At 35.2% G+C, this 21,270-nt stretch overlaps 1 protein-coding gene across 1 annotated transcript; it reads left to right on the top strand.

Moving 5' to 3' along the window:
• The first annotated feature begins 258 nt into the window (after positions 1–258).
• LOC113235626 (cytoplasmic phosphatidylinositol transfer protein 1) lies at positions 259–13,158 on the top strand. The gene is made up of 8 exons (XM_026471405.1): positions 259–309; positions 5,267–5,415; positions 5,856–5,944; positions 7,381–7,388; positions 7,473–7,544; positions 10,217–10,471; positions 11,571–11,696; positions 12,028–13,158. Exons 1-8 carry the CDS (start codon positions 259–261, stop codon positions 12,184–12,186), a joined length of 909 nt encoding a protein of 302 aa, XP_026327190.1. The 3' UTR covers positions 12,187–13,158.
• Positions 13,159–21,270: the final 8,112 nt, after the last annotated feature.

The raw sequence follows: 21,270 nt of genomic DNA, 5'->3' as shown, positions 1-21,270 counted from the left end.
GCCTGTGATATATTTCCGTGAAAAAATAAACTGAAAAAAAAAAGAAAAGAAACTATCTGTCACTGTCCTGTGTCATGAATGTCATCAAGTGTCATGTCATGTCATTTGATTAATCCAGAGGATTCATTAATCGTTTAATCGTTGTTGTGTTTCTAATTTGTGGTTGTTGTGTGCGGTTATTTTTTACTTAATCCTTCGAATTTCTTATATCTATTGCACAGAGGTTTTTACAGTATCTAATCCGACATTGTATTTAAAATGGTTCTTACAAAAGAATATAGAATTTGTATGCCGATTACAGTAGAAGAGGTAAGTAAACATTTAATATTTACTTACATTTAGAGTTTGTGTAGATTTAGTTTCGTACTTTTAGCATTTAGTTGGAACATTTTTGTTAATAACGAATTAGGCTTTAATTTAATTTAAATTCTTGACGTAAATTTGTTAATTCGATGGTTTAAAACAAGTAATTTTTTTTGTTCTCGCCTTGATTGTCACAGAATATGGATTTTCCTATTAAACACGCAACACGTTAATAAGTCTAAAATAACCTAATAATTAATAAATTTTTAAAAGTTATAACTAAACATTATAAAATTCCAGTAGTGAGAGCTATAAACAGTTCTAAATTTGAGTATGCTCCTAAACCATTGATTTCTTTTATCAATACTCTAAAATAATTAAGTAAATTCTTGTTAATAAAAATGAAAGTAAAGTAAAGTAAAATACCTTCCTACTCAACAAACCCAGAGTTTAAACTTTGCAAAACAGCTGCACTTATGTTGGCACCCGTAACACAGGTTTTTCTAGTGTGGGGCTATGTGGAGTGTGTGCGAGCGTGTGCGTTACTTATGTTGAATATTTTTTCCATGCAAGTTTGTTGTCCATCTACCCTCTCCATAAAATGTAAAATTTGACTAATTGTCATAATATAAATAATTGTTGATTTTACTGCACTGTTATTACAATAGTGTTGTAACAAAATATGTGAAATTCAATATTATTCTGTTGCTGAATGTAAAATTTGAATCTCTTCACATCAATACAACTGCCGTTTGAATATTGTGAGAAAGAATTTAAAGATATCTTTTTAACTCAAAATTTGACAAACTTTTTGTGAGCTAGTTCTGGACAAAATAATCCTGACTAAAAATATTTATGGCATTACCTGTTCCCTTTTATTTTTAAGTATATTTGGCACATAGAAAATAGTTTAAATGTCTGTAATAAACTTTAACTTATATATAAATTTTAATAATGTTTTATGAAGTGAGCTTTTCATTAATTAAAAAAAAACACACTTCAAGCTAACACACTATTGTATTAACAATGTGATCATTATTAAGTTATCAGTTTGTCACATCACCTTTCAATATTGATAAAGTACTACTTAATTGCTGGTATTCTTGTGTTAACAATGTCTACCTGGCTGTATCAGAGATTTATGCAAGATTTAGCATACACTTTACTTTTTCACACAATTACTTTTAGTATGATAGATATTTAGCACTATTCTCCTAATTCCAAGTTGGAAGAATATTCTTACACTCAATCACAACTTATTAAGTAAAGTTTTAAGTAGTAAGCCAAGCCACTTGATTGGTTGGTGGTCATTGTTGTACAAAGACATTTTTTTTAATGCACACACTCATAGCCACACACTAGAGAAATCCTGTGTTATGGGTGCCATGGACACACACATAGAAATTACACCCAAATTTGCGAGAGAAATAAATGGAGATCATACAAATATTTCACCCCACCCTGGAATCGAATCTGGGACCTCTACGTGGATGACCAGCATGATAACCGTTCGGCCACAGAGGCAATAAAAATTTGCAATACCAGAGGAGCTGATGTTGCAAATGTTTGATCCTATTTTGAGAATGTCCAATCAAAGTAAATTACACTTTAACACATGATCTAGAAAGTAATAATTAAGATTGTTCGATATCAGTTTCCCATTTATGGTTTCCAAAATACACACCCCCAAATTATGTAGTTTCTGACTAAAGACTGGTCAGTTTTCTAAACATTAAATATGTTCATTTGATGATATGATTAGGAAACTTTACAATTTTATTCTTCTGACATGTGATCAGTATGACGACTACATAGGGTGCACTATAAGTTTCTGGAACTGGCCACTTATATAAACAATATTTAAAAAGTAATTAAACATTTGAAAATGGAACTCTTTGGTTGTAGAATACAGTTTGTTTCATCTGACTGTCACTTGTTTTTACATTGTGCCGTCATTTTAGAAATTCTGTACCTCCAGTGTTTTTAACCGACTTCAAAAAAGGAGGATGTTCTCAATTCGACTGTATGCTTTTTTTGTATTTTTTTTGTATGTATGTTACGCGATAACTCCGGTATTTGTGAATCGATTTTCGTGGTTCTTCTTTTGTTGGAAAGGGGGTACTTCCATAGTGGTCCCATTTTATTTTGAAGAAAATCATTCACCCCTAAGGGTGGGTTTTTCCGCTTCCGAGAACCGATTTTTATTATCTCCAGTGTCAATTCCGGTATAGTGGCGAACTAGGGGATGAACAAATAGACGTAATTCCACGTACTTTTGAGGTCGGTTTTTTTAGTACTCTGTACTAAGATTATTGCACTACACGGTTAAACTCGAGTTTATCCAAAATGTGGATTTTGATACCATTGCGTGTTTTTCGTAATGCTACATCGTTTGCTTTGACAATTGTGGTTATGCGATCATTGGCTGTGAAGATAACGATTGTGCAAAGGGATTAATGTTAGCAAAAATTTGCAAGTAATTTAATCAAAATGGTTTATTTTTAATTACAAACACATTACAATCAACTTATTACTTACCCTTTATTCTATCTGAAAAGATTTGGAAAAATACTGTTTTTTTGTGAATGAGTGAGACAAAAACTGATTCAAAAAGAGCTTTCGCTCTCATGTAAAATAATATTTTTTGAGTTTAGCCTATTTACACTGGAGGTACAAAATTGGTTGTCTACATCACCATGGATTTAACTCGTTAAAATTTTCGTAGTATGATTTTCAACGACTTTAGGGGTCGTATTCTAGAACTCTACTCAATGCTCAAATCAGGACTTGAGCATGATTCAAAGCACTAGAAATCACACTCAAGTCCTTGCTATTAGGGTCGTATTTCCAGTGCTTGAAATCATACTCAAGTCTGCTCAAATCCTGACTTGAGCATTGAGTACAGTTCTGGAATATAAGAATACAAGAATACAAGATATTTACGACCCTAAGGGTTGTATTCCAGAACTCTACTCAATACTGAAGTCAGGAATTGAGTATTGCAGTGAGCACTGAAAATCATACTCAAGTCCTTGCCATTAGGGTCGTATTTCCAGTGCTTGAAATCATACTTAAGTCTGCTCAAATCCTGACTTGAGCATTGAGTAGAGTTCTGGAATACGACCCTAAGTGTAATCTAACAGCTCAGCGGAGCTTCGCTCGGCTTCAAACTGCTTTTGGCGATGAAGCACCGTGCAAGACGACTATTTATAGCTGGTTTGCAGAATTCAAACGTGGTCGTGTGAATCTCAGTGTCGAATTTTGTAATGGTCGCCCTTCCACTGCTGTGAACAACAAAATCGTCGATGCTGTGCGCCATATGATCAAAACAAACAGGCATGTGACATACCATGAGATTCGGGCATCTTTAGGCATAGGCATGAGTCAAATACAATCAATACTACACAAACATTTGGAATTTTGTGTGAAAAAGCTGTGCTCACGGTGGATCCTACATAATTTGACTGAGGCTCAAAAAACGGATCGCGTCATTTGGTGCAATGCCATGCTTACCAGATTCAACGAAAGGGCGTCAAATTTGGTGTAGGACATAGTAACAGATGACGGAACATGGATTTATAGTTACGACCCCAAAACAAAGCAGCAATCGAGCATATTTCGAGATGAGCCGAAACCAACCAAAGTAGCGCGCGTGGAAGGTGCCTCTAAGCGGATGTTTGCCGGAAGTTATTTTCAAACTCCGTAAAAATAACCGTAAACGCCGTATCATCTTGCACTACGATAATGCCAGTTCTCAACCGTCAGACAGGTAAATGAATTTTTGAAGGTGAACAACGTTAACTTTATGAGCCAGCCCGCGTACAGTCCCGACCTGGCACCTTGTGGCTTTTATTTATTTCCAAAAATTAAGAATCAGTTACGCGGTCAACGGTTTTCATCACCTGAAGAGGCTGTCGAAGAGTATGACGAATATATTTCTGAGATTGTCACGGACGAGTGACATAAATGTTTTCAAAATTGGTTCATTCGTATGAAAAAGTGCATTAACGCTAACAGAGAATATTTTGAGAAACAATAAATTCATTTCTGACCATTTATAGTATTTTTTCTTATTCTTTCCGGAAACTTATAGTGCACCTCACGTATAGCAGCTATTTCCCATGGGAGTTGGTGTTAGGCAATCTTCCTCAATGTGGGTTGCCTTTGCCAGTCACTAGGAATCGAATTCAAATTTTTACCCTAGATATGTTGTATGCCTTTGCGGGAGTGACTCGGTCAGATATGGTACCAATTCTAGGAAAAAGAAAGATTTCCTTATATTTGAATGATTTATCTATCGCATATTATTTTAATAAAAATTACTCCATGTAACTTAAAAATGATATGCAATAACATTTCCCAACAATTGCTACCTTGACCACACACCTAAGTTTGTATGGAAACTGGAAGAGACAGCAATTGTTACACACAAATGGCACAGCCAGGGAACTCTGTCCTCTATGAGTTTATAGAGTAATAAATGAAAATTATTGTCCACTCATATCACATAATCTCATATACATATTTAATATGCTTTTGACCCACTGGTTACCCAACTAGTGGCTTAGAAATTACTGGATTGTATTGGACAGAGGGTATGTTCCATATTCCATACTAATATTTTGCCATTTGCAAGATAAACATTATTGTATTTATCGAGTATTGTTATGCATTGGATATGAAACTATTTGTAAACTGACTGTCAGACGTGGCCATGGGACCTGTAAAAAACTCGAAACCTTGGTTTGTTTGAAAAAACAAATTTATGCGAATTTAGGTCTGAAATATAAATAGTGTCATTTTTGATTATTATATTTCTTAATTATTCTTCTTAGGGGAATCTGACTTTACGATAGATATTAGAGTGTTATATAAACATAACAATTTCAACTGTAATTAGTATTTCATTACTTAGAAATACTTTTAGAATTGAAGTTTTACAATAGAAACATTTAAATTTCAGTACCGTATTGGTCAGCTATACATGATAGCTCGTCATAGTTTTGAGCAGTCCAGTCACGGGGAGGGTGTTGAAGTAGTCGCCAATGAAGAGGTTAATGATGAGGTCAATGGAGTTGGCCAGTTTACTGAAAAGAGGATCCATTTGTCTAGGTAATCATATATAATAGGTAATGGCCACCTAGCTAAGTACTCTGTGGACATCCAACGTTGACCTGACAAACCTGATTGGTTGAAGTTCTGAGTAGTGTGGTCAGAATGTATTACTCTAGTACTCATAGTACAGCACATTCATACAGTGCTCTAGGGTCACACAAGCATCGTAATATGCAATGGTGCAACCACAGTAGATGGATAAAATGCCAGTGTCAATCGGACATTTAACAAAAAGTTGTTTTTTTATTTCGTTAAGAGTCGTACGTAGATTATTCTTTTTTTATATTTTGTCTTCCCATATCTATTGCTATACAAGCAAAAAAAAAAAAGAAATACAGGGAAAAGCCCCTAAGCATTATGGAAATATAATTTATCGAAAAGTTCGGCTATTTTTGTTATTGTATATGGACTAATATATTTTCCTTGTCTTATTCCAGTCACTTGCCATATTGGGTACAATCGATGATTCCGAAAATATTTTATGTTACGGAAAAGGCATGGAATTACTACCCTTATACTGTTACAGGTAAGTGTATTAGGGTTTAAAGTATCAAATTGCTGTTCTAAAGTTCTGGGCACTTTGATATTAAAAAAAGTATGTTTAATATTCAGATTAGAATGTTTTTTCAAATGATTATTTTAAGAAAGAAATGTTAAATCTTCTAAATTTAAAATAATTCGAGTAGGTTTTTAATACAACGTCAACTTTATCTTCTACAAGATAAGGTTACATTTTTTTTATAAAAAATGCGGCGCCGTGAGGTATAATTTTCTCTACAAAATAAATTATAACAAGATCCCTACCTAACGACGTATAGGTATGTAGCTATAACCAACGAACTGGGCGTTTTTGGTTCGTCCGATTTCACAGTGGAATGTTTAACCTGGCAAATTAGCTCCATGGTGGACCAGAGCTTATGTAAATAATGACCACTTGCGAGCACTACAGACAAATTTAGTAGCACAGTAATACTGACTGACGCGTTTGCGTATATATAGAGCGGCAGTTTTGTACTTCAACCCAAAGTATCGTTTTATTTAGAAAGTTTTAAAACCTTTGGTATTGTGTAAAGTGAAATATTTATTTTGCGACTTTTGAGTCCTCCCAGTTTCTTTTTCGATTGTTTTGAAATTTTATAGTTTAAAGCGCGCGGTAGGAAAAGCTGACAAACAACTTAACTGGCACCAAAATAGAGGTGCCAGTGGATCGTAGTAAAAAGTTGATACTTTATAATGATAATAATGCACACACTCAACATAGCCCTGCGTTAGGGAAACCCTGTGTCGCGGGTGCCATGGACACACACAGAGACAACCACAAATTACACCCAAACTCACGAGAGAAATAAATGCAGGCCATACAAATATTTCTCCCGGCCCGGGCATCGAACCCGGGACCTCTGCGTGGCAGTCCAGCCTGGTAACCGTTCGGCCACGGAAGCAGTAACTTTGACTTCAATGTTAATTAGATGGAGTTATAATTATTAATACAAAGATTGAACACAGAAAAGAACACAATTCACAAACTAGTGGAGTAATTTCACAAGAAGATAATTGAATATTATCAATACAGTAAAATATTGTGATATTCAATAAACTTCATATTACAGAAAAATTCCTACGATTTCACAGGACGAAGGAAATTCTTTGTATCTTTGTATTAATAATTATAACAAACTAGTGGAGTAATGTCACAAAAAATAAATGAATATCGTGGTAGTTAAAAATCATAATAATCATTACAATCAACATTAGGAGTTAGTTGTTGAAATACGGTAATCTGGCAAGGGGCTAAACTTGTTAGTTTTTACGAAATGATTTGTCAGTAGGTACTATGAACCTTCTGCATTTTTAATATAGTATTATGGTGAGTGTAGTAATATAGTAGTATGGTGAGTTTAATTTTTTTAGCAATATAAAAGTGTGATATTTTTTTTTTTCATGTTTCCTGCTCCAACATAGAATACACGGTAAGTGTACATACGTAATAATAATTTTTGTCTTCTTGTTGAATTAGAAAGTCGACGATTTTTAATAATTATTTCTATTTTCAGTGCTCCTTCATACCAAAGTTCTCCATATCCATACAAACACGATATGAAAATAACAATGGCACCACTGAAAACGTAAGTATTTTTATGTATTGGAAATGAAACTATTTTTTCGGATTTAAATCGCGTATATTTGTTTTTTCAAACGATTTCAGGAAACAAACCGACGTCTCGGTTAATAATAATAATAATATATAATAATTTCTATTAATATTTAATAATAAATTGAAATTAATAAAAATTCATTCAATAAAATAATTTGTAAAACTTAATGTAGCGTAAATTGGAACGTTTTCTTTGTAAAATTAAAAATAAGGTATTTAATTAATAACTATTGTAACTATAGTGTATATGTCAATATTAGATATAACTGGTTGAAGACTGTACCACTCAGTCAACCGTGACCATGGGACCTGTAAAGGGCCCGACACGTCGGTTTGTTTGAAAAAACAAATATACGCGATTTAAATCCGGAAAAATAGTTTCGTTTCCTATGTGTAACAATCGCGAAAACCTAAGAACTCGATATTTTTATGTATATATAAAAGCTGATCGAGTTCGACGCTTGCTACATCAGAACTTTAAATATGAACACTGGTATCAGATGTTAATACTAGTCGCTATCCCATTGTGAAAGTGAACTACATACAACAAATGACTGCCTAAGTAGCAGTAGAGCTCCTTGTGAGAGACTTCATCCAGGGAAGTACTGCCACCTTATCTATTTCTGCCGCTAAGCGGAAATGTCAGCATCATTGTGTTCCGGTTTTGAAGGATAACGGTGCTGGTGAAATTACAGGCACATGGGACTTGTCAATTTATGTCTCAGGGTGACGGGCTCAGTGGCGGTGTGCCTCAGATCTTTGCTATTTAAAGAGCTGTGTTGCACTGCAACTATTATAGACAGGCGTGCAGCTTACCATCAGGCGCACGACTTGTTCGTCCCGCTACTTGATATTGTAAAAAAAGTAAATAAATCGTTGGAAAAAATAATAATGTAAAAACAATCACAGCGTTCACTTGCGCCTAACTAGCATGCCACAAGACTTAATGCCAGAATTACACTATAATCATATTCAAACAAATATAATTTTTAAATGCTATGAAATGAGTTTATTTGCATAAGATATGGTTACATAAAAGTTTACAAAGAAGTTGTTAATTATGTGCAGCATATCTTACCGTTCAATTGGCATGGCAAAATTTAATATGTACTAAAGTGCTATAAGTTTATTAGGTATATTCTAAAAATTCTTTGACATTACAAAAACAATTTTCTAAAAGTTATTTCTCTAATTTCAATACTTTCAAATCATTCGGTATTTTATTAAATAGTTTCATACCCATGCTATAACAATTTATTTGAGGTAGTGCAGTTTGAGGACAGTAGTCTAGCACCGTCTATCAGGTTTCCTTGTATGTCTGGGATTGATTACTAATGTGCTTCAGAATCTCTGTATTTAGGGTTCCGACTATAATTCTAATAATTCTGCATTACATATTTACTCAACATGATACACATACTTCACAGATAAGAATCAAGAGCCAAAATGCCCACTTGAATGTTCATTAAATTGGTATATCTACTATCTACTATTGGTATCACCTGTCTGCACGTATGATCTAATCAATTATGTCGTGCTATGTACGATTACTCATAGCGCCAACTTTCCATTACTTTATACCACGGCTGCCAGAAATATTATCGAATATAATGCCAGAAATAAATTCAGATTGCAACATTTAAAATTTATAAAGACTACCTGCCACTAACTGCCACCGTCAGTCACGTCACGACATACGACGTATTTTACAAACAAAATCGTGCGCGATCTCCGTTCTGTAGAGATTGGCGACTGCGCTACTATTTGTAGTTCGCTTTTATTTTTAAATTCTAATTATGAACCAAAAGTGTAAATATTGTAAATACAAATAAGATAATTGTACAAAATTGAATCAAAATAATAAACACGCCGAATGCCTATAAAACTGTAAAGGATAGTGCGGATCAACTTTTCAAATGGAATTAAACGTTACGTCAAAGTGAGTAATAATAGGAAACGACTATTATAAAGTAGCCGCTAGCCAAATCTGTATATCGTGACGTAAGTGACAGGCTTGACAAAATCACGGTGATTTGTCACTATGATATTTTGTAACTGGAACGATAGTCACGGTGATAGAAATGTAACGCTTTCCCCCATGTTTACTGACGCGTCAGAACGGTATTGGTTTCATACACATAGCACAAGCCGTCACGTCAGATTGCGACACACTAATATAAATCTAACCACATTAAATGTATGAAACCGATACCGTTCTGGAGCCTCCGTGTCGTGAGGCGTCAGAACACGTCAGACAAACGTAAATCTGGTTAGTTGGTCAAGCTTTACATACATTATTTACATGGAGGCTTATATTTTGAACTCTTCATTCTGAAATATTTTACCACAGAATTTCATAGCTTTTTCAAAGTTATTACAATAAACAATATTAGTAAACATGTCATGTAAATGTAATGTAAATATAAAAATAGTACGAAAATGTAAAAATAATACGAAAGTTATTTAAATTACCGACATTCTTCAAAACCTGTCATATTATGTGTACTGCGCCTTAAGGACTAAGTAATGTAAAAAAAATACATTGACATAAAACACTCTGTGTGTAAAATTTTTTCACTTGCATACCACAAGATTCTGTTACTATATTATTCCTCATTGTGGTCAAAAATCAAATCCTTCCAGTGCTTAGGCCTCACCCCAGAGGAGCTCGAGACACGGGAAGTGGATTTCATTGACATCGCCTACGATGAGATCAAGCCACATCACTACAAGGAGGCTGAAGACCCCAAGTTCTTTAAATCTGAAAAGACCGGCCGGGGGCCTCTTGTGGAGGGATGGCGAGATACGCAAAAACCTATCATGTGCTGCTATAAAGCTGTCAGTGTGAAGTTTGAGGTGTGGGGACTGCAAACTCGTGTGGAGGATTACGTGCAAGGTGTAAGTATAAAATTTCTCATTTCTAACAACACAGTAGTGGCGAGTGACAAGCTACGGACATAAATGTTTCGTATATTTTGTAATGACTCGTCTCACTCGTGTAGCCAATAGCCGCTACGTGTTAGTCGAGTGGCAGTTACACGATTCTCGAGTGGTGGATACACGATTCTCGAGTAGCGGTTACACATTTCTCGAGTGACGACTACACGTTTCTCGAGAGACAGATACAGGTTTTGCGGGGTACTCTCGTAGCTGCTTCACCAATATTTTGCATTTCCCACTGCAAGGGCAGGCAATGTTTTCTTAACAATCACATTTACCGACCATTCTATTTATAGATATACACTTTATTGCTCACACACAGGAACAAAAACAGTTCATATACAACCAACAACGAATGTGGGCAGGCGGCCTTAGAGCGATCTCTTCCAGACAAGGATACGTAGTGTGTCAATAGCAAAATTTGAATTGTGTAGATAAACAAAAATTAATATTATATTTTATTAATAAATAACGATATAGTATACCTACATATATATTAGTATATATAAATGTACCTAATTAATCTTACACTTGCTAGTAAATATGTACACGTTGCAGACTAGGACAGTGTGAGAAGATATTTACGCTATCCAGTTTTGAAAATAGGAAGCGACTTAGGGCTCTTACACATAAACACGATGTGTAAGAGCGCTTAGGGCTCGCTAGGGTATGACGTCGTCGTGCTACGACGACGCGACGTCGTATCGTGTTTATGTGTAAGAGCACTTAGAATGTCAGATTTCAGACGGGAGTTGGTCCCATAGTTGTGCACCCTTAATCGTAAAGGAGTCTTTGAAATACTCCGAGCGAGTAAAAGGAGGTTTCAGTAGGTTATCCATTTTAGACCTAAGTTAACGGTTGTGATCTTCCCCGACGAAACGAAAACGTTCCTTAAGGTAAGCCGGAGTACGAGGGTCATATGGAGCGTTATAGAGAAAGCTGAGAACGTGCTCCTCACGGCGCAACTTGATGGGCAGCCATTGAAGCCTTCTCCTATTTTCAGACACATGATCGAACTTGCGCAATCCGTGTATGTATTTATGTGTATATTTTGCAGGCGATTAGAGAGATATTGCTGTTGGGGCACCGGCAGGCGTTCGTATGGATGGACGACTGGTACAACATGACTATTGAAGACGTACGGGAGTACGAGCGCGAGATGCAGGCCAAGACCAACGTTAAGGTAAACTTAATTCTGAACAGTAGGAAATTAGCTTGTCTATATTAAACATAGAAAAACTATTTATAACAAACAACTAACAATGATAAATAATAAGTCAATTAACAAACAAACACATATATTTGCGAATCACTATATTAAAAAGAAATTATTAGTTAGAGCGCTTCTAGCCATTCAGGTCATCAGAGAGTGTTGTCGTTAGAACCGATATCAATCAAGTTTCACTGCTGAACTTGGGTTCCATCTAAATTTCCACCTGCCTGTATTGAAAACGATGACATTAAAAAAAAGCTACGATAACATTTTTTTTAAATAACGTTTTCCTCAATTTCAGCTACAAACGACCATAGAAAAAGCAGAAAACGCAGGCGATGGTGAGGAAGACAAGAAGTTGGAGTCATCAAAACCGAGCACACCAAAATCACCGAAATCACCAAAAAGTCCAGGCGCCACACCCACAGCAGAACCAAAATCTTGGTTCTCCTGGTCCTAAGTTACGTCACAGAGGATGCTTAATCTGCTAATAGTTTGACTATCGTAATTGGCAAACTAATTATGCTTGAGATAATATCGGGAATTAATACTATCGACAACATAGGAAAATAATAATTAGTTTTCGAAGTCACGATAGAATATCGTTACTTTTATTATTGGCGTGCTTAAAGGCGTACTGATCAATACAATCGGTCACAAATACAGGTAAGAATGCTATTTATTTGTTGGAAAATACTCTATATGTAAGACACTGTGTGTTAGATTATATATTTTACCTGTTTATAGTATTAAATATTGCTGGTTTCCTATTATTGTTACACTTCTCTGAATAGTGTTACATCTCGTTGTATGTTCCTCTCTAGGTATACAATCCACGGTTGTAAATGTACATAGAGTTTGAAAGTTTTATATATTGTGATTAAATAAGTAATAAAAAAATACTTTCATACAAACGGAAGTACTCCTTATACAGAATGATATTACTGAAATCATAGATTTAATTTTATATCAAATTATACGAGATTTTTGTTTTTATTTTTAAAAAGATTACTGAAGCGCCCGCCCCAATGTATCTTGGTGATGAAGGTGGCGTTAATATCCTTCTGATCCCAGCCGGCTCTTACAGGGGTTAGTTCTGTGACCATAATTTGTTTTTACGATATCTAATGCCTTCCAAATCCCATAAAATTGGAAGCAAGCTTAATATATTAGATACTATATCTGTAGGTGAGAGGTAAAGGACCTTAAATCCATATTTTAGAATTTAGATGTTTTTATAGTAAATTCCAATCCATTTTAAACAAAAAGTAAACAAGCCTGTTTGATTAAAATTGTAAAGCAATCACACAATGTATCGAATAAGTAACACTTTCACGTATATTTCGAAGATTTCGACTTGAAATCTCTTCCCTTTTTCCAACAATATTCATTTGAATAGCATCGTAAAATCGTATTTGAAAAATGGTAGTCCATAAGTGAGATTCATCTATACTTCTATGACTTGTCTATGGTTGCATAGTGCTGTACCAAAAAAAAAAAACATTTCATTCATTCAGTTAAAGTTTTTGTAATCGATTAGTAAATCGAAAATTTCAATTGCAATCGAACGAGTATCTTAAGTGTAAGGATTAGAAGGAGGATTTAAAATTAAGATTTCGGAAATTTTAAATATGCTTTTATAGGTTATGTATTTTCACTATTTTCATGTAAGGAGAACCGCTAGTATGACTCAATTAAACAAATCGATTCATTCAATTAATTAATTCGATCAATCGAATTCATTCGATTTGTAGTTGGTATTACTATTGGCCGTCACTAAATCGTCTATTTTGTTTAAAATGGATTGAAACGAAGTATACAAACATTGCTTTGGAATACTAAAAATCACGCAATGGTTAGAGAAATTTAAGCCCTATCGTCGTTTGTTTTTTATTTAACATGTTTTATTTGACCTTTTGATTTTAAATGTCTAGTTAAGAGCCTCCTGTTTAAAATACTCTGGCACTTTAGGTTCTTTACCTCTCAACTACAGGTATGTGAACTCTGTTAATAATCTGCCTTGTTGACTTTACGTCCAGCCGTATTTACTTTGTGCAATGATATTTATTGTATAACGCAAGCAGCGGACCAAAACCTGCAAATGGGTAATTTTCAGGTTAGTTTTCTCTACCTAATTTCGGTGGCAATTTTTATTATTGAAATATTTTAGAGTATTATCATGATATATTTTTTAATATTCGAGTGTAGTATCTTGAAATATTATTTGATATTTTACGATAATATACTTGAATATTTAAATAATAAAAATTGCCACCGAAATTAGGTAGGGAAAACTATTCTGAAAGTCACCCAAATATGGCGGGTGTTCACAACATTGCTTTTGTGCACCCGCCATGTTGAAGAATATTTAAAAAAAATTGCAATGGCAGTGTTATAGTCAGTAAAAAATGTGAGATTTCCCAGTACTGTCATACCCTATACGTTATTGAAGCCTGTGATAATATTGTGGAGATTTGAACCGCATCTCCGACTGCAGATATGGAGCTAAGTATATGTGTATCAAGCTGTTCCAGGACGGCCCTCACCAGAGGTAATTCTTTTTCGCTGCTGTTCTTCTCTTTTAGATACTGTCCAAGAAGAACGTTCTCTATGTAACTAGAGATCCGTAGACCTCGCTTTAAGTGCACCTACTCTGTTTGACGCATTAGCTTTCAGCTGCTTTTCCAACAGGATTGATTTCCCTGCAAAACCTGTTTTCCACCTTGCTTTATTCCTTGCTGTATTTCAAAGCACTCCTTTTAAGAACGCATCTACCTCCCAAGTACAATATATAACATCGTGGTGTAGATAGGTTTTTTCACATCATGTTTTGGCAAATTGGTTTGAGGAAACATGATTTGAAAATTTAAAAAAAACTGATAGAATGTCATTGCGAATCATGAGGTGATTTTTAATTTATACATAATAATTAGTTATCCACTTATAAACGAAAATATAATATTTATTGGTTCCATTAAGTAATTTTTTTGAACTTTCAAATCGTGTTTTCTCTATAATTACGAATATTTTTTAAATAAATAAATAAATTATTGTGGTAATACCAAATTATATAGAGTAAACTTCGGGTTTGCCAACGACCTATGGAGCGCAGTCTCAGGGAGTTAAGTTGTCAGACCGAATTAGAAATAAGTGATCTGCGCTCCAAAACACGATTGCAGATGTAAGTCAACAAGAGGGTAAAATAAAATGAGACTGGGCGGACGAGTCGTCGAGAGGGGAGGGAAGGCCTTTGCCCACCAGTGGGACAGTATAGGGTATGGGCTTTTTTTAAATAAAAAAATGGCACTGCTAATGAGACGAATTAATATAAAAAGAATTATAGTGATCCTCGGGGCCCAAAGACCACTTCACTGCAATGCCGTTATAAATGCGTCGCGTCACTTTAAAGTCGTCGCGTCACATTCTATAATCTTGATAGCGCAATATGCGCGAGAGCCTTGTAAGTAATACTTAAAAATTTAATCTAATAAATATTAATGATTATGACCAAATACAAAACTAGCCTAATTAGCACATTTCGTTTTTATAAAATTCGAAAACCAGTATTTCCAGGATGCCGTCTTCCATGTCGCGCGTTTAGACACTTTGTGAAAAAAAAAACCTGCATATCATTCGTTTCACCGCATTTATCTTCATCTGTGTGATGACAGGGTCTGCCTGTCTTAACTCATTCCATTATGTTTTCGAAATCACTGAAAATAGTGACGTCTTTCATGATCACAGCTGTCCAAGTGGTTATGGTCGGGCCAATTTCTTGGTTTCCAATGTAGTTGGAAGAGCTACATTTTACATACCCAAAAGCTATACAAGACTATTTACATCAATCGAGTTTTACCTTGTGTTATATAAGGGAAAAAGGCGTGATACTCGTAGCTTAATTTTTTGTCCTACCGCCTTTCCACTTGGATACAAATCCGATCTCGCACTTGTTTTTTGGAATTTATGTGCGAAATTTAATTTGAAATTTACCATGTACTTTTCGGTGAAGGAAAACATCGTAATGAAACCTGCACGTTGAAGAAGGTTCACATTCACAACCCTCGGAAATCCCTCGCCTCAGCATTGGAACGTATAAATGGGTTGATGATATAAGGGAAATCGCGACCAAGCTGCGAGCACATCGCTTTTTAGTGGTACGTTTTTCCTATACACAGCAAATACTCCCACACAAACGCGTACATGGGTTGTCCTAAGATTACTTCACCGCAGTGCTGATATACGAGTACAACTGCCTCAGTGGCCCAACGGTTACCATATCGGACTGCCACGCATAGGTGCCAGGTTCGATTCCCGGACCGGGACAAATATTCCTATGGCTTACATTCATTTCCCTCGTGAATTTGGGTGTAATTTGTGGTTGTCTATGTGTGTGTCAATGGCATCCGCGACACAGGTTTCCCTAGTGTGGGGCTATATTGAGTGTGTGTGTTATTATTATTATTAGTACTCGTTGTGAAGCTATACCGTGTAGACGGGCTTTTATAAGTAATTGTCCAGCACAGGCTATGAATAGTTTATGCACCATAATGTATTAATTTCACCTATTTATATACAGACGTTATTTTAGGTTTTTTCTGTCCATTTTAGTTATAACAGAAACTACTACTTATAAGTGTTTAATGTTAAGTGTTAGAATTGTAAATTGTATTGGTGTTTATCAGTAACTTTGACATTTTCACGGCCTTTAACTTAACGCAGTTGTAAAGTAGTGAACGCAACGTTCATTATCGCAATATTAAATGTAATAATATGTGTTAGTAAATTTCAATGTACATTTTTTATGGTTCTAACAAAATAATGCGAAGAATGCCTATACTTGACACCGCTTTTCTTTTACGCTGATAGTATGCTATCAGCTATCGTCTGCTTAAAGGTAAAACCACATAAGTGGCATCCCACAAATCCACAAAAAAATCTCCAATTTATGTACCTGTGTAAGAAAATCACCATCTTTCTGCAGATAAAACCACTTATTGAGTTTATAGCTTTTTTGTTATTGAGTTTTACCTGCAGAAACATAGTAATTTTCTTACCATAGCCATTTAAAGACTTTTTGTTGAAATGTCACTTATGTGGTTTTAGAATATTTTATCGATCGATCGATTAGAGAAGGGGTTTCAAATTAGCCAAATTCACTTTATATGTATATAGTAATCATAAACTATCAACATTATACTTGTTTAACAATATATTACTTGAGAATGAAAATAGCATCAAATTTATAAAAATTACCTATTTTACTACTATTTCAAGAAATATTTTGTAGAAAATATTTGGATGTGGGTTACAACACTTTTGCGCAGATAGCGTCATTTATATTCGTGATTTATAGGCGTGAAATCGGCGTGACATATCATACTTTTCCAAAGTGGTCTCTACCGTACTACTAGTGGCCTCCCAGTGGGTGCTGATGAGCCTAGGGAAGGCGGTAGGGGCCTCGGAAGCAATAGGTACTGTCCAGAGGGTGCTATCGCATCTGAAAAAACCCTGAATTATTAATATAAACTACACTACATTATATTCCTTATGATTTTTTTTGTGTTAAATAAACAATTCGTGTTTTCATTTATTTTTCAAGACTAAGTTTGTGAAAGTTGCCAAATAGTTTGGGAATCATGGTATAAATCATCCTTTGTATTACTTTTCAACGTTTTTTACACTTTAATTTGAAAGTTAGCAGATAATGTACTATGGTGTTTGATAGTCCTACAGCATCAGCAATCATGCGCCATCTAACGGGAAAAATAGTGTGTCTCTCCATTTCAATCCAGTATGAATAGTATACGTAGGTAGTGACGTAATTCATTTTAATTGTACAATATTATTGTATTGTAATATAGTGAACAATTAATAAAGAATGATACTTGATTGAAGTAAAATTAATTTTATCCACGCCGATTTTACGCCGATCAAGTTCATCGTCAGCGGCGGTGCCATGTGTTTTGTTGGTCTTCGTACAAAGCCGGAATCGTAAAATTACAACTCATGTAGTTTGCTTTAATTAATTACCAAACAAATATTACCATAATATTTAATTTATCGCTGTTCCTATATATTTTAAACCTAATTTCAGTAAATAATATTGACAGGAGTAAATTTTCATCCTTAAATTTATATTTTGCAGTTACTCATTACAGCAGGTTGTATTTTTATCACATCACTAATTTTAAGAAGTGTTTGTACAGTCGCTTGTATCAATATGTACAGAAATTACAATTAAATAATATCCGAAAACCCATTTTAATATTGTTATGATTATTAATACAAAGATCGAACACTCAGAAAAAATTCCTTCGATCCGGCCGGATTCGATTTTTAATATTGTTTTTCTGCAAAACATTTCATGATTTCATTAGACAATCGTATTTGAATTTCACAACGTTTATTGTATGTACATACATATTTTTGCAATACATTATAAGCTACACATTAACAGATCTGGTTCCGTTGCATTGGAGGAGATATTCGAACAAAAGTGGGTACCTTGATGTGCTGTTGACTGTACGTGACTGCACTTGTAAAATATCCTTTTACAATGTGTGTATTGACTGAAGAAATACAATTTACAACTGTAATTCTTCCTTTGATTAATAAATTGAATCTTTTCTGAGCAGGTTACCAATTTCTCAACTCTTGAATATCTTCATATTTCTTGAGTGTTTTAACAATAAATAAAATATTAATAAAATATTCCATAATATAAATTATAAGAAACATAAAAAACACTGCATGTGTTAATTATTTCATACCAAAGTGAGGGTTAGTTATTTTATAAATATTTATTAAGATCGGAATAGGCGGGGTATATCTACCTAAACTTCATAGAATTTATACATACAGGGTGACGGGAAACTCGATACATTCCTTCTAATGGGTGAAAAAAAAAAAAAATCGAATCCAATTTAGTCATGTCCAAAAATGAGTACTTTCGGAGATATTGAAGATTTTAGGTTTTTTTTGTTAAAAATCCCGATTTCCAGCTTTATTTCTATTTTTTCTCAAAAGTTTCTCTTTATTTCTTGTTTGTTTTTTCTTTATCTGGTAGTTATTGAATCAAAGTTATTGTTTAATAAAAGAGGGCACGAAATAACTTTACTATGGTGGATCAAAAATGATAAAGAAACACTTAAAAAAATAAACCGTTTACTTACTAAAAGGAGTGCCTTGTAAAAGAAATGTACGGACGGATGTGAAAAAACGATTGATGTTATTCTTTTTTTTTTTAATTAAACGCTCTGGTATATGTGGCCAGTGGTTCATGTGGACATTGTTGTCATAACTGCCTCCGTGGCCGAACGGTCACCATGCCGGACTGCCACGCAGAGGTCCCAGGTTCGATTCCCGGGCCGAGAGAAATATTTGTATAGCCTACATTTATTTCTCTCGTGAGTTTGGGTGTAATTTGTGGTTGTTTATGTGTGTGTCCATGGCACCCGCGACACAGGGTTTTCCCTAGTGCGGGGCTATGTTGATTGTGAGCGTTATAAAGCCGGGTACCAACTAGCGAGCTGTAACCGTTAGCGCCCAGTTAAACGACGCGAAAGTTTTCGCGCGGCCGCCGCGAGGCGACCGCCCAGTTACCACGCTTTCACGCACATTAATGGCGAATCTGAACTCTATTTACTAGGTAATAACATTTAAATTCCTCTGGATAAAACAAACAAAGACGAGCCAGACTCGCCCGCGCGCCCGAGATGCTTAAAAGCTAAATTAAAAGAATGTACTTTGCCATGACAGTTAGATGCACGCGGTCCCCGTGCAGCGAACGCGCGGCGTGAGCGCGATTAAATTCGTGTCGAATAAATGCGCCCTAACCGTTGCATGTTAAATTACCAAAAATCATAGTGTTTGCGTGATTCGCGAGCTTGCCGCGACGGACGATAACTGGTACTCATTTTAGTAGTGAAGCATGTTTCACGCGTACACACTAGACCTCAGTACTGTATCTGTACGTTATAGTTACGGCTCGGTAATGAGTACCTGGCTTAATTCAAAATTTTTTTAGCGTTCCTAAATATGTCCATAAAAGTATTTATATATTTTTAATAATTCCGGTACTTTAGAAATAGGTACTATTCACTCTTTGTTTATTACTAGAAGTTTAGATAAATATATTTTGATTTCTGATGTTTAAATATAGGTTAAAAGAAAGTATTTGAAAGTAACGGTTTTTAGTACATAGTGTATGTTCTGCGTTTAAATGTACGTGGTTTATTTATAATACTTTGTTTTAACTTGGTTTAGATTAATTAGTAAAATGTTTAGAGTATTATAAGTGATATTAAAGTTACTGATGGTAATGCTTTTTCGAGATAAGCTTATGATCAGTGAAAAAGAGCCTTCTTGATAAGAGGGAAGCTAATGGATTCATTTAATTTTTCTCCTGAATAACAAAAAGAACCAAGATGAACATTTGACAAATGTCCTATTTTAAATTTTAACTTCGTTTATTTAATTACGATGTACTCTCAGGAAAATAGTATTTTTTGCATGTAGTGAAACAAAATCTATTTTTGTTATATATAGTTAGGTTTTTTATATAGTCCCAGCAGAACTACTCAATAAAACTAGTGGGAACGAAGGCTCGTTTGCCTCCTACTTCATTTACTTACGTAGAAATGAAAAAGAAGAACAATGGATTTTGTGTAGGCTACATTTAACAACCGAATATCATTATTTATTTAGGGTGCCTGCATTAGACGCATGTAGAAGCGCTTCAATGGCACGACTGTGGCGTGGCAGCCGTGGCAGTAATTTAGTTCACTAAATTGTGACTGCAAAAGTGGCAAGTGCGTGTCACGACAGTGGCACTGCAACTGCGCTTCTAAATGTTCTATGAAAATTAGTATCTTCTTGCGTATGCCACACTTTTATGGGACAAGGCTGTCGAGAAACGCAGTAAATCGCTTGCATATCAAAGGCCTTTGATAGGGTTTGGCATGATAGCCTGTTAAACTTCCAGCTTACGGAATTCCTGTTGGCTTTTGCATATGGATAGGCGATTTTCTGAAGGATAGGTCAATCCCTGTAGTTGTAGATGGTTGCTCATCTGCTCCTCATGGTATAAATGTACCTCAGGGATCTGTCCTCTCCGCCACTATTTTTGCTGCATATCAACGACCTGCTGCTGATACCCGGTATCTTTGGGTACACAGACGACAGCACAGTGGTCTCTACCAAACACAGGCGTGTCTTTTCACATCAAAACGGAGTCCCCTGCACCTTACTCCGACTTTCAGAGACGTATCCGTGCCGATAAGGGACCACCTTGAGCTACTTGGTCTGGACTTTGGACGGCTCTGCCCATTACCAGTTAGCTGCCTTGGACTCGGTAGAGCGAAAAGCAAAGAGACTTATTGACAACAATTCTCTCGTAGAGTCGAAGCTTCAAAATCTCGGCCATCGCAGAAAAGTAGCCTGCTTGTTGGTTTTCTATCAGATGCGTACGGCAAAGGAATGGAATGCTCTACTATTTGTATTTCCTGAAAAGTACAATTTGAGGCCATTCAACGTAGAGTGAATA

Source organism: Hyposmocoma kahamanoa, unplaced genomic scaffold, assembly GCF_003589595.1.
Source record: "Hyposmocoma kahamanoa isolate Upper Pololo Valley unplaced genomic scaffold, ASM358959v1 88, whole genome shotgun sequence".
Taxonomy (NCBI): domain Eukaryota; kingdom Metazoa; phylum Arthropoda; class Insecta; order Lepidoptera; family Cosmopterigidae; genus Hyposmocoma; species Hyposmocoma kahamanoa.
Note: the sequence above shows the minus strand (reverse complement) of the source record. Positions and strands in the feature narration are given on the sequence as shown.